Consider the following 13,993-nt stretch of genomic DNA (forward strand, 5'->3'; position numbering starts at 1 on the left):
GCAGAGGCCTGCTCCTTGTCAAGACCAAGGTCCTTGAGGTGGCCACCCCCCCCACCCGTACTCCCCACAGGGTAGAGGGAGACCTCCCACCTGGACAGCTCCATGAGGCAGGCCGTGCAGAGGTTCAGAGCTCTGGGCCTTCACTTAGGACGTGGGAGACAATACAGCCTCGAGGCTGAGGATCCTCCCCACGGGGGTGAGCCAGGCCCAGACAGTTCTGAGAGGCAGAGAGCCAGGCTTGGAAGACAGACCTGTGCCCTGACACCGTTTGCCCTAAGGAGCAGTGTGGCTCTGGCCAGCTGCCCACTGGCCCTTCAAGGCCCACATGGCAGCAGGTAGGGCAGGCAGGCCTGAGCACCAAGCGGGGAGGGGCCGCGTCCGGGCCTGGCTCCCAGCCTGGCTGCCCCAGGGGCTAAGGCCCACTTTGGGTTCCACTGGTCCCCTCTGAGCCTCAAAGCTGTCCCCCACACCCACCCCCATTCCCTCATTTGGAGCACTGGTCAGGGAGCCCCCTGAACACTCCCCCCCAGCTGTTCATGGGTTGGGACTCAGAGAGTACAGACCACCTGCCTCCCAGGCGGGGGTAGGTCAAACTTGGCCCCTGGGGAGAAACCCTGAATCCCACCCAGATCCCCGCACCTTTGGCTGCCCTGAAGCCCAAGGCTGGGACACAGGCAGAGCCACGAGCGCCACAGGGTTGCGAGCTGGGAGCCGCTGGGGTAGGCCCTCCTGGGCCTTACCTGCAGCAGCACTTGGTCAGGCCGCCCAGACCTCGCCGCTGCCCGGCCCACTGTCCGCAATGCAGAGGGAACCTGCTTCTGCCGCAGGTGCGGCTGGTTGACAGAGGGTCCGCAGCACCCCTGGGTACCCACCACCAGCACACTGCATGGTGCAGCGGGCTCCCTTCCACCCTGCAGGGCCGGATGCTGCCCTCAGGCCGCCATGGTGATGCACCTCAAGCCCCTCGCTGCAGCAGCCCCAGACCAGGCAGCTTCCTTTGGGGGTACGGCACTGGCCCACTGCTCGGCGCCCACTTGATGGTGGCTCCAGGAGTCACACCCCAGCCCCCCTTTCCTCCAGTGACAGGTCAGCCTCCCCAACCCCCACCGCTCTGCAGAGGGCTGTCCCCCACCTTTCTCTCCCAGCTGCTTCAGTCACTACTTGGGGCAACAGTGGTTCAGAGCATGGGCTCTGCCTCAGAGGCACCAGGGCCCATCACCAGCAAGCTCAGCGCTGGCCCACCAAGTCCAGGAGGGCTGCTTTTAGCCTCCCGGCTCCGTCCGCATCCCCTCCCCCCACCTCCATGCCCCTGGCACCCTCCTCCCTCCAGCTTGGAGGCTGGGCCCACCAAGCAGCACCCCTGGGACAAGGCCCTGTGGCCCAGAGGCCCTGACCCATCTGCCACCCAGACAGCACTCACCTGGCCACCCCCAAGCCCAGCTCCTCATTCCCCAGAAGCGAGTCAACCCTGCTGGTGTTGGGGACCCTCCAGAGCAGACAGGGGTCTCCCATCGCCCTCAGCCTAACCAACACGGACACGGACACGGACACGGACACGGACACTCACTCACTCACTCACTCACTCACTCACTCCTTACTCACTCCTCACTCACTACTCACTCACTCACTCACTCACTCTCACTCACTCACTCACTCACTCCTCACTCACTCACTCACTCACTACTCACTCACTCACTCACTCACTCACTCACTCACTCTCACTCACTCACTCACTCACTCACTCACTCACTCTGCGGGATGTCAGGGAGCCGACTGAGGACTATCTTCCCTCCCAGCAGCACCCGAGAAGAACACCAGGGCACAGATATGCTTTATTATCCACAATCAGTTCCCACACTTGATTGTCCCAGGGCATGAGCCAGCCCACCCAGCTGCACACACTTTATTCTTTACAAAGAGAGGGTTGAAGGGGCTCTGAGCTGCCTTAATGGCCCAGCCCCCAAGGCCTAGAGACCGCAGCCTCTACTACTGAGGCCTGGTCCTTCTGCCCAACCCCACCTCCCCATCCTGACACCTGAACTCAGGGAGCAGACACTGCCAAGAGCCTGTCCCACTGGTCTCCTGCTGAGACCCAGGGCCCCCAGAACAGAGCTGCGGGGTCCCAAAGTGGTAATTTAGCCCTTCCCACAGCCCTACCTCCAGGCCATGTCCACTCTGATGAAGGAACTAAGGCATGGTGGTGAACATGGAGCAAAGCCAGGAAGCAGAGCTGAAGACGGGTGCTCCTCAGCCGCAGGTCACTGCCCCACCATCCCTTTGTCTGAGACTCAGCCCAGGCAGTTAGGTCTGGGGCGGGCAGAGGTGAGGGTGGCAGGTGAGGCCACACCAGAAGGACTGGGGCCAGGGTGCTCCTGGCAAGAGGAGAAATGGCCCCTCCCATCAGCTCCAGTCTCTCAGGGAGTCAGGGTTTAGGCCACGTAGCTCCTACCCCCTTGCCCACAGAACTCAGGCCAGCTGGCCCAGGGTGGGGTACAGGTCAGCCCTGCGGAGGCTCAACTCTGGTAGCTCTTGAGCAGGTGTCCAGCAATCACCAGCCTCTGGATCTCACTGGTGCCTTCATAGATCTCGGTGATGCGTGCATCGCGGTAGTGCCGCTCAGCTGGCATATCTGTCACGTAGCCCATGCCACCTAGGATCTGGAGGGCCTAAGGCAGAAAGCAGGAGCTGAGGAGGGAGGAAACCCCCCAACCTGTGGGGAAAGATGGGGCAGGAAGAGCCAGGGGAGGGGCAGCTGGCACGCTCTCGGCTCCTCAGCCCTCACAGCCTCGCCCAGGTGCCCTGTCCCTGCACTCTGCACCCGAGACACTCACCTGGTGGCTGATGGCAGTTGCAGCCTCCGATGCAGCCAGCTTGGCCATTGCTGACTCCTAACCACAGGGATATATGGGGTCAGAAACTTTACCTTGGTGGGAGCCCCCAGCAGAGGGCCCCTCACCAGGGGGTGCTCCACTTGGAGCAATAAACCCATCTGCCCAGAGAACTGGGACCCCACCCAAACTTTCCCCTCCCTTTCTGGGCCCACCAAAGGACCAGAGCCTGGGGGACCCCCTTCCCCATGTACACCTTGGTAAAAGGCTTCTTATTATCCTTCAACATGGCAGCACGCCAGGTCAGTAGCCGGGCACTCTCCAGGGCCAGGGCCATGTCCGCCAACTTGAACTGCAACGGAGCCCCGGGCCACCCATCAGCGGTTGCCCCTCCCTCACTGGAGGGATATGGGAGCAGGTAAAAGCCCGAGGGAAGGCTGAGTTCCCTCCCTCCAGCCTCCCACAGCCTCCACCTCATTACCTGGATGCCCTGGAGCTTGGTGAGCGGCGCCCCAAAGGCCCTGCGGTTCCCGGCGTAGTTCACAGCACAATCGAGGGCAGCCTGGGCAATGCCCAGAGCCTGGGCGGCGATGCCAATGCGGCCCATGTCCAGGGTTTGCTGTGGGGAGCCCCCCACCCGGTCAGCGGCTGGCCGGCTGGGCCCCAGGCCCCCCCACTGCCCGGCTCACCATGGCTATCTTGAAGCCCATCCCCGGCTCCCCCAGCAGGTTGTCCCTGGGGACGCAGCAGTCCTCAAGGATGAGGTTGGCCGTGGATGAGGCCCGGATGCCCAGCTTGTCCTCCTTCTTCCCCAGCGTGAGCCCAGGCGTCGGCATGGGGACCAGGAAGGCACTGATGCCCTGAAAGGCCCCACACACCAGTGGTTTTCCCCAAAGCTGCCCCAGGCCACCGCCCTTACATGAACCACACGGGACACACTGCGTGCAGTCTCTCCCGCCCCGGACGGCCCCCAGAAACCGGGCTGTGTCGCCCTCTGCTGGCTCCTCAGGGGAAGGCGCAGGCACCAACCACAGGCCAGGGAGGAAAGGGGTGGCCCCAAGGTGCCCCGAGCAGGGACAGCTCTTCTGGGCCCAGGAGATTTGGACCTGCAAACTATGAAATGACTGCAGCCAGAGGTCTCTCTGACCTTCTCTCGGGGTCCTACCTTGTTTTTTAAGGATCTGTGTGTGCTGGCAAAGACCACGGCGGCTGAGGCCTCCCAGGAATTGGTGATCCAGGCTTTGGTGCCGTTCAGAACCCAAGAGTCACCCTCTTCCCGGGCAGTAGTGGAGGCGGCCCCCGCGTCGCTGCCGTTCCCTGCCCCACACACAGACTCAGATCAGCACCGCTTCTGCCCCACTGTCACCCACTCAGCGGGGAGCCCAGCCTCATGCCCAGCTGGTGTGCACAGAGACCCTGAGAACTGGGCTCCCCAGAATCAGGGTCATGGCTTCTGGAGAGAAAGCTCCAGGGCTGCACCAGCTCCCAAAGTTCTGGTCCAAGAGGGCAAAGCAGGGGTGCACAGCAGCTGGGCATCTTTAGGCCAAAGGAACCCCAGAGCCAAATGCCCCTCCCAGCTTGGCTGAGGGAACCATGAGCTCTTTGGTGGACCCCAGGCAGCCAGCACAGCCCCAGGCACTCACATCAAAAACCTGTACCCGAGAAGCTGGGCCACCTGGCACAGACTCCACAATGGCCCCTACCCCAGAGGCAACCCGTCTGTCACCCTGATTCTGCAGAGAGGGGCCAGGGGCCAACTGCTGTCCCACATCAGTACCTGGTTCGCTGAGGGCAAAGCAGCCAATTCTGTCACCACTGGTGAACGGAGTGACCCACTGCCGCTTCTGCTCCTCAGAGCCGAATTTCAGGAGAGGCCCCAAGTAGAGGGACTGGTGGGACAGAGGGCGGCCTTCAAGCCCAGGTGCATGGGCCCAGCTGCAAAACCACCCCGAGACCTGTTCTCTCCAGAGCCCTACCCAGAAGTCCAGAGGAGGTCAAGGCTGGGAGCTGAGGCCTGGCTGTGCCCAGGATGTGGGGACCCACGGTTGGAGTGCCTGCCCGCCCACAGGGACCTCCCCTCCGGGGGCCCAGGAGAGACACTCACATTGTTGACACTCATGATGACACCAGTGGAGGCACAGCCTCGACTGATCTCTTCCACCGCAATGGCATAGGCCAGGTAATCGAGGCCAGCACCGCTCAACTCCACAGGCACATCCATGGCTAGAAGCCCAAGCTCGCCCATCTTCTTCACCTGACCAGGGGGAGGAAGTCACTACAAGGGCAGCTGGGGACCAGTGCCCACCTCCCCAATCCCAGACCCTTCCTCCCCAAGCCAGTGCCTATAGAAACTCAGGCCATGTGGCCCATGTACCACCACGTGATCCCAAAGCTGAAGACCCAGGTTCAGCTGAGGCATGCATGGCAGCACCATTCATTCAAGCCATCCTAACCCCACACTCAGTGCTGGCTCACGTCGTGTGCACAACCAGTGGGCAGGCAGAAGGCACAGGAAGCCTTCAGGGGCCTCCAAGGCAAGGAGCAGGACAGCACAGTACCAAACTGACCTTTCAGCCTCTTAAGCACACCACACATTCCCCCCCACCTCCCACCACAGGGCCTTTGCACATGCTGCTTCCTGTTGGTAAGGCCCTTTATCAATGAATTATCATCTCCTCCTTCCCTTCGGATCTCAGCTCAAGCACTACTTTTTCCAGGCTGCCATCTCTGCCCTCACTGAGTCAGATGCTCTTGTAAGACTCTAAGTGTGGGGTGGACCTTAAACTCAGGGCCCCCGTGCATAACACAAGCTGGGGCAGAATGCCCAATGGCATTTGGCTACTGCCCCTGAAAGTGCAAGTCCAGCTCTGCAGCCCCTGGACAGCCACTGTGCTGCAGCCACGGGGAGGAGACAGCTGGGTGGGGGGGCAGAATGACAGCCCCCTAAAGACATCCTGTCCAAAATCCCCCGGGACCTGTGAATGTTTTCTTCAAGTGGCAAAAGAAGACTTTGAAGATGTGATTAAGCTAAGGGTCCTGAGATGAGCAGATGGATCCTGGATTATCCATGGGGTCCCAACGTCAACACAAGCGTCCTTACAAGGAAAAGAAGAGTCAGGAGGGTCAGAGAAGGAAGGTGACAATGGAACCAGAGGTGCGAGTGAGGCGGGCGCGGCTGGAAAAGGGGCAGGAGCCAAGGAATGCAGGCAGCCTCTAGAGGCTGAAAAGGCAAGGAAAGGGACTCTCCCCCAGATCCTCCAAAGGACCCGGCCCTGCCAACACCTCAGTTTCCCAGTGAGACATGGGCCTCCAGGGACTGTCGGCTAATAACTTTGTCTTGTTATAAGCCACTGAGTTTGTGGTAATTTGCAGTAACAGCAACAGTAAACCGGCGCACAGTGGTGAGTGGGGCTCAGAGCCACCAGGGGTGTCATTTGAGAATCATTAGAAGGACGAATATGATCGTGGTCAGGGCACTCCTACGGAAAGATGGGGGGGCCCTGCTCAGAAATGCTGTGTCACCTCAGTAGCAGAATCAACTCGGGGCGGGGGGCCCGAGGCTGAGAGGGTCGCCAGCAGCGCTGAACTCAGACACAGCCCTGCACCAGCACGCGCGTGGCCTCAGAACGGAACTCACAGCTGGGGCATCCCACACACCTGTTCTAGGGGGACTTCACTGGGGAATGCCAGTTGCGGGTTAGGAGCCTGGGCCACATTCCAGCAGAGGCTAGAAATACACAGGCCTTCAAAGTCCTGCTCAGGCCCAGGCAGGAAGCTCACTGAAAGGCTCTCTCTGGCCAAGCAGCCGGACAGAGCTGACAAAGCCCCACTTGTCTCCCCCTACAGGCACCACCCAACTTCCCTGGACACTAAGGCACAGCTTTCTCTTCATGCTATAGCTCTTCATAAAACCTTGGCATAAATGACAGGTTAGTCGATCAACCCATCTCATTCCAAGAAATAAAGGGAACCAAAATTTCCAGGCAGAGAGAAGCAGAACAAGGAGTCTCCGCCTGCCTCTTACAGCTGGGAGCACACTTCCAGGACACACAGAGTCAGGGCAAGTCGAGGCCCCAAGGAATTTCATCAGGGCGACCCCGGCTTGTTTTCCCTGACCATTCTCGTTCTGAAACAGATCTCTAGATTTCTGGCAGTATGCAATGGCCAGCCACAGGGGCGTTCCAGAAAAGAACTGGAGACAGAAGTGAGCATGGTGGCGACGTGCACTCACTGAAGTGTATCCTGAAGAAGAGACCAGCAACGAGGAAGAGGCAAAGGGGGGCCGTGGAAGGGAGACGCCACATGAGCAGGAGCAGCAGCCCGCCTCCCTAATGTTTCAGCAGAGGGCCTGAGCCCCCAGAGCTCTCTCAAGGGAGACCTCTTAAGAGTGCCCCACAATGTTAGTCTCGGTCCTGTGCATCTGTGATCCGGGACCCAGACCTGCGTCTCGCAAGGAGGCAGCACCACTGGGCGGCCAAGACTGGGGCAGGGTCTCCAAACTCCCACCAGAAGACATGAGAACAGGCGAGACTGCTTTCCTGGCGGTGACACGCACAGCAAGCCTTCAGCACCTGCCGCCTCCACATCTGGGAAACGTCTGGAGGGTACTTCATGTGAAAACACTTGAAGCTGCTTCTAAAGCTCACAGCTTTAAAAATCAAAATTACCGTGCATGACTTGGATATGTAGGCTATGCCTGTGCTCACTCGAGCAAAGCTAACTCCCTCTAAAGAAAAAGGGTCCTTACTTGTTGAGTATTTGCTGCTTATCCAGGGGAGAGGCTCTGTGAGCTGCCCCCTCTAGTCTCCACCTACATGCTAGGGTGTGCTCGGTGTTGGGACAATAAGGACACTCAGGATACCTGACCATCTGGTTCAGTTCAATACAATTCCGCAAACGTTTGTTCGATGTCGAGTCCTTTAGCTGAGCGCGGGGTGTGGTGCTGGACGAGGACATACAAGGACCCTGCCTTCAGGGAGCCGGCTGTTTGAAAGGACTGTGACCCCAGACCCGCACGGGAATGTGACAGGTCAACGAGAGAATTAAGGATTCTCACTGGAAGGCTCCTGGGACCCAGGGAGATGAATTCTAGTTGGGAGAAATGAGAGCAGGTGGCATTCAGGAGACATTTTGGATATAACAAGAGTCAGTGCGTGGGAGGAAGAAAAACGGGGTTTGACTCTAGAGGTTTCTGTGTAGCTAAGTGTTAGCGCCACCACCTGAGACTGGGCGGGAAGAGGAAAGCGGGTTCCTGCGCCTGGTGTAGGAAAGTTAAAGTTATAAACATCCCCGAGTGAGAGGGAAGAAGCTGGGTGCAGTTTATAGGTATAAACACGCTCATGCATTTCCAGGGTGAGGAGTCCAAAGCCAGCTGGAATCACCATTCTATTTACTATTACCTTATTTGTTATAAAACAAAATAGCTCTGTAAATTCACATGACCGGCCAAGTACGCAGAAACTGGCCCTGACCCTCCTCCTAATTCTTGGCCACCCTCTCTCAACTCTCCTCCCCTTAACTCCTCTCCATCGATCCACTTTACAGGGGGGAAACTTCTCCAGGAAAAAATATTAGCAATCACTAACTAAGCACCAGCTATGGGCTGCCCGGGGTAGGGGAGCACTCGGGAGTCTGCATCTGGCGCCTCCAGTTCCAGCTGTGAGCCTAGACCTCTGGCTTCTGTTATTGCATCTGAAAACTGGAGATACTTTAACTCAGAGTATTGTGTTGAAGACTTAACACAGAAGCTCCTGGAAGAGAGTAACCCCCAAATGAGTATTACTCCTGTTACTATAATCATTATTATTTCAACACACTAATGGCATTATTCTGAATTATACCCCCTACCCTATCATCTGTGTGTCCAGGTCTTTGGTCCTCCTGCCTGCTTAAGCCCTGCGTTCCTTTCTGGAGCTGGGAGCTTAACACCAGCCACGGGGACAGAGACAGTGACCAAAGCAAAGAGCCACCAGGCTTCAATACTTGGCGAAAGAAACAAACTGCTCTCCAGCTCTCAGAGTTCATCCAAATGTCCCTTCATTGTCTATAAAAAGGGGATAAAAATAGCAGGACTCATGGTAATCTAATGAAATTACAAATCAGAGAACCCCTTGTCCAGGGTGGAACAAAACACAGGTGCTGTCACTGCCCTGAGCCACACTCCAGCACACAGCAAATCCTGTCTGGGGGTCGGGGGGGCCCACGAACCAGAGGGGAAGGAGGCCCATGCCCAGGACCTTCTGTGTCCTCTTCCTTCCTTATCCATTTCTGCCACTAGAAAGGAGGACTAGCCTGCTGATTCCGCAGCTCCATAAAGCAAGTAGATTATAAAGCCAGAGGAGTAAAGTGTAGATAGGTTGAAAGTCTGTTCCTACCACCAGTCATCTTGCCCAGAGCAAATCTATTTTTGAGAGCATATAAGAATATCGGAAAAATAAATCACGTATTCTGTTGTTTGGGAGGAAAAGCCCCAAGACACAGCTGTAGGGACTATGGGGACAGCGCCTCTAAACTGTGCTCCAGCTTTTCAATGGCCTATGTGTTTGAGTCCTCTACTCACAAAAAGTTTGAGTTTTTTTCACATCTCCACTAATGGCACTGAAAGACGAAAGGCAAATGCCAAATAGGGAGACCGAGAGCAGTGTGTGTGGGTATGCTGGGCAGGGGGCTGCTTGGGCCTTATCAGTGACATTCCTGACAAGACTAGGGCTCCCCTGCCTGCGAGCTGGGCCTCTGGGACAGCCATGTGGATCATGGATGGGGAAGGGTTTTGGAGCCAGCCAGACCTGGGTGTGAATTCTAGCTCCACAGACCAGTAAACCTTGGAAAATCACTTATCCTCTCTGTTGTCCCAGTTTTCCCACTTGTGATAAACATAACAACATTAACAGCTAGGAAAATAGAATTCATTTTCCATGAATCTGACATACATTATCTCACCTAATCCTTGCAAGCAAATCCAGGAAGAGAGACAAGAGTTTAATCTACAGGTGAGGATTATCTTTAGGACTAAATGAAATGATACAGATTAAATGCTTAATACCTAGAAGATGCCCAACTGATTTTGGTGCCCAGAACACCACATCCCATCTCCATGTTGAGCTCCTTGCATCTTCCCATGGTCCTGGTCCAGCACCCAATACACCAGGAATACACAATATTTACTAAGCTGGAACACTGGCCCAAAGCCCAGGAGACATGTCAGTGGTGATCCCAACTCTTGAATTCCTCACACTGAAAAACCGGTGAGGAGAGGAGGCCAGAAAGGTTTACTATTTCCAAGTTATTTACTCAACAAGTATCTACTGAATATACCAGCTGCCAGACATCCTGCCAGGTCAGGGGATATGGCAGGAGCCTCTTAAACATGTGATTAAAGATGGACGGACGCAGACGGAACACAGCTGCATGGGAAGGGGCATGCTGACTGGGATCTGGCAGAGGACAGACTCGGGGTCAAACGCAAGCTCTGCAACTCACCAGCTCCATGACTGTGGGTGCACTGTTGAGACACTCATGGATTAGACTTGCAGCAACTGTACAGCCGAGTGTTGCACCTCACGGGAAAGCTGAGATAACGTCTCAAGCACTCAGAACAGTGCCTGGCACGTGATAAGCATTCTCTACATGTTAACTACTGTAATGAGCACAATGCCTGGCACACAGTGAGTACACTGACTGCCCATCACTATTACTGTTATTCCAGAAGTTAAACCTGCTTACAGGCCTTAAGCTGGACAGGCGACACCTCCAGAGCATTTTCTGGGTCCCAGGACCTGCTTCAGGATTCCCTGAGTGGAGAGACCTCTGGCTGTCACTGTCACCACATATCCAGGAGCCACACGAGCCCACAACCACCAGCAGCTGCAGGGGCTGAACTCTTACCTGAGCGGCCGGGAAGCGATGTTCCTTGTCCATCTGCGCTGCAACGGGAACCAGCTCCCTCTCTGCAAAGTCCCGGCACGTTTGACGCAGCATCTGGTGAGTCTCAGGCAGTTCCACAGACTGGTAGATGGTATGTAACTGACGCCAGGCCCGAGATTGGAGAGCTGCCAGGGGACAGAACAGGGGGCAGTGAAAGCGTGGGCAAGTCTTGTGTGATAGTAACAATGACAATAATAATAATCACAGTGATCCACTAACTCAGTAGTTCTCCATCAGGGATGATTTCCCCTCCAGCAGATACATGGCAATGTCTAGAGACATTTTTGGTTGTTGCACACAACTGAACAGTGGAATGCTACTGGTACAGAATGGATGGGGACCAGGAAGACTGCTGAACATGCCACAATGTACAGGGCAGGCCCCACAACAAAGAATACCAGCCCAAAACATCTGCAGTGCCGCTGGTGAGAAACCCACACTAACTGAATGCCTCCTGTGCTTGCTAAACACTTTGCATACAACCATCCCCCTCAAAGTCAGTGTGACACCAATAAAAGTAAGAGCACCAACAAAGTAAGAACACCAATAAAAATGGGAGAACTTAGGCAAGGATCTTCCCTGAGCTTCATGAAATGTGGAGGGAAACAGCATGCAGCTTCTGGGCACAGGAGGATTAAAGAGACACTAAAGTGGCACTCAGCCCAAGGCCTGGCAGAGAAACTCTCAGCGACAGTCCCGTTTAGTGGTATTATTCAGGGTGAGAGGGGCTTGACCAGGCAGAAGCAGCCCTGGCCACACAGGTCATTACTACCACAGCTGGACAGAAATGACAGGATGGGAAAGGTTCTATGAAATTATCAACAAGAGCAAACGTTTACCCAGCACCTGTTACGTGCCAGGCACTGTCCAAAGTGTTTTCAACAAACTCTGTGATTTGATCCTTATAACAACGCTATGAGAACAGTAACACGTGACTGTGGCTATTTTACAGAGGGGCCAACTGAGTTTGGCAGGGCTGCAAGTCTTGCCCAAGGTCACGGATGCTGAGTCTGGGTTCAATCCAGGGCTGGCTCCGGAGGAAGGGCGCCCCGAACCTCCGCTGCGGGAGGAAGGAGGGGAGGCGACGCGGCCAAGCGGTGAGAACTGGGCTGGGCGTGTGGGTCAGAGTAGGAGCTGAGGCCGCGCAGGCGCGATGAGCGGCCGAACTGGGGCAAAGGCCGCGCGCATTGCCGGCGGTGGGGAGGGCCGCCCGTCCGCCCGCGGCGGGGAGAACCAGGCCTGGGGGGGCCCACGGCCGCTGTGCGGAGCCGGAGCGCACTCACCTCCGCGGGCTGGGCCGCAGGCCCGGGCGAGCAGCGCGACGGCCATGGTGGGCGGAGACGACGCCAGCGCGGGACTCCTCGGCGACCTCCGGCTGCGGGCGCGCGGATTCCGGACTGTGGGGGGCGGGGCCCGCCGCACCTCCTCCCGAGCCCCGCCTCCCTCCCAGGAGGCAAAGCCGCGCCCGCCCGCATGCGCAGTCTCCGGGTCGGCGTGCGTCCCTCCGTTTTGTGAAGCTCTTCGATGGCAGGCCCCTCTCCTGAAGTCCAGCCGCGTGGACTAATTGCATGCGTCCTCCTCCGACCCACCACTGCGGCCCAATGCCGACCATTCTCTTGCTGTCTTTGCTCCAGCTACACAAAGCAGCTTGGTTCTCTAAGAGCTGTTCCTGCCTCCAGGCCTTCGCACTGTTCCTCTCCCTGGGGTGCTCTTTCATTCGGGTCTCCTTCACCAAGGCCTGCCCCGACCACACGCTCTCCATCCCATCATGTAGTTATTTATTCGTGGCACTTAGAATCTGAAATCCTATGGAGCCCACCACTAGTCTGAGCTCCAAGAGAGGCAAACGTCTTGCTCTGGTGCTCAATATTTAGGCGCAGATGTGGGTAAACTGTAATAGTTCCAGAATATCTCGCCTGGTTTTAGTATATTTGCATATAAACAGGAGCTCCAGAGTGGAGAGGAGTATGGCTTTAGTGCATTTGCATCATTCCTCAGGGGTGGAGAGAAGTTCATCTCTGTATCAATCGGTAATTACCTAGGCAAGGAGGGCTTATCCGTACCCGAGAGAAGAGAGGGGGGGCCAGTTTTGCTGCTGCTGGAGCAGGAGAGAGATATGGCCCAGGACTGCAGTTTGTAAGCAATAAACGGATTTTAAACTCTATTTCTCCCTTTGACTGATTTCAGTTTTTAGAGGTATTTTGGCCCAGGGTTTTCTCTCCCAGGACTTACACCAGGGAACTGGGTTCCCTGCGAGGGCGATTTCGTGCCGCCCCCACCCCCACCCCCACTGGAGATTGTGAAGGGGCGTGGGGCTGCTCCTTCCCTGTTTCACTGTCGGCCCATCTGGCTCACCCCCAATTGTGGGACAGGGGCAGTACCCCTAAGGCCTCGCACTGGGTCCTCAGCATCCTCATCAGGACAGCTTCACCCTCTCCAAGAAACAGCGATTTCACTTGCCTGCGAGGGCCTTCCCTCAGAATAAGTGTGAATCAGACTTCCCAGGTATCCACACTACCCACACAGCCCTCCAACTGCCTTTCTCACCGCATCACTCAGCCAGACATCTCTCCCCAACACTGACCCATGTGCCAAAAATTGTCTTTTCCCACCACCTTGCTCTACCTCCTCAAAGAAGTGAATCAAAAGATGCAAAAAAGTCCTTAACATGTTACCTGTCATTTAAAAGAAAGGCATTTAAGAAGCAAGCCTCTCGGAGGGGCGGAAGATGGCGGCGTGAGTAGAGCAGCGGAAATCTCCTCCCAAAACAACATATACCTATGAAAATATAACAAAGACAACCCTTCCTAGAATAAAGACCAGAGGACACAGGACAATATCCAGACCACATCCGCACCTGAGAGAACCCAGCGCCTCGCGAAGGGGGTAAGATACAAGCCCCAGCCCCGCGGGAGCCGAGCACCCCTCCCCCCAGCTCCCGGCGGGAGAAGAGCAGGCAGAGCGGGAGGGAGACGGAGCACAGGGCTGCCGAACACCCAGCCCCCGCCATCCGGGCCAGAGTGCAGGGCGCTCGATACTAGGAAAACAGGGCAGCAAAAAGAGTGAGCAGGCACTGGAGGCTGGGCGACAGAGGACATAACAAAAGCGCGCGATCATTTTTTTTTGCTTTTTTGCTGTTTTGTTTTGGCGAGCGCTTTTTGGAAGTCTTAAAGGGATAGGGACCCCAATACTAGGGAAACAGGGCAGAAAGACGGGTGAGCAGAGGCCTGAGGCTGGCACCG

At 56.5% G+C, this 13,993-nt stretch overlaps 1 protein-coding gene and 1 long non-coding RNA gene across 2 annotated transcripts; one reads left to right on the forward strand and one right to left on the reverse strand.

Moving 5' to 3' along the window:
- Window positions 1–1,813: 1,813 nt before the first annotated feature.
- Window positions 1,814–12,204, reverse strand: ACADS (acyl-CoA dehydrogenase short chain). The gene is made up of 10 exons (XM_036929439.2): window positions 12,035–12,204; window positions 10,713–10,876; window positions 4,933–5,082; window positions 4,606–4,717; window positions 3,994–4,145; window positions 3,518–3,688; window positions 3,310–3,447; window positions 3,085–3,180; window positions 2,832–2,888; window positions 1,814–2,666 (listed from the first exon to the last, which is right to left on the reverse strand). The coding sequence occupies exons 1-10, from the start codon at window positions 12,078–12,080 to the stop codon at window positions 2,514–2,516; spliced, it is 1,239 nt and encodes a 412-aa protein (XP_036785334.2). The 5' UTR covers window positions 12,081–12,204; the 3' UTR covers window positions 1,814–2,513.
- Window positions 9,383–12,015, forward strand: LOC130680695 (uncharacterized). The gene is made up of 3 exons (XR_008993749.1): window positions 9,383–10,808; window positions 10,989–11,268; window positions 11,704–12,015. It is a non-coding gene; the product is annotated as an uncharacterized LOC130680695 (long non-coding RNA).
- Window positions 12,205–13,993: the final 1,789 nt, after the last annotated feature.

Source organism: Manis pentadactyla, chromosome 14 (assembly GCF_030020395.1).
Source record: "Manis pentadactyla isolate mManPen7 chromosome 14, mManPen7.hap1, whole genome shotgun sequence".
Classification (NCBI taxonomy): Eukaryota; Metazoa; Chordata; class Mammalia; order Pholidota; family Manidae; genus Manis; species Manis pentadactyla.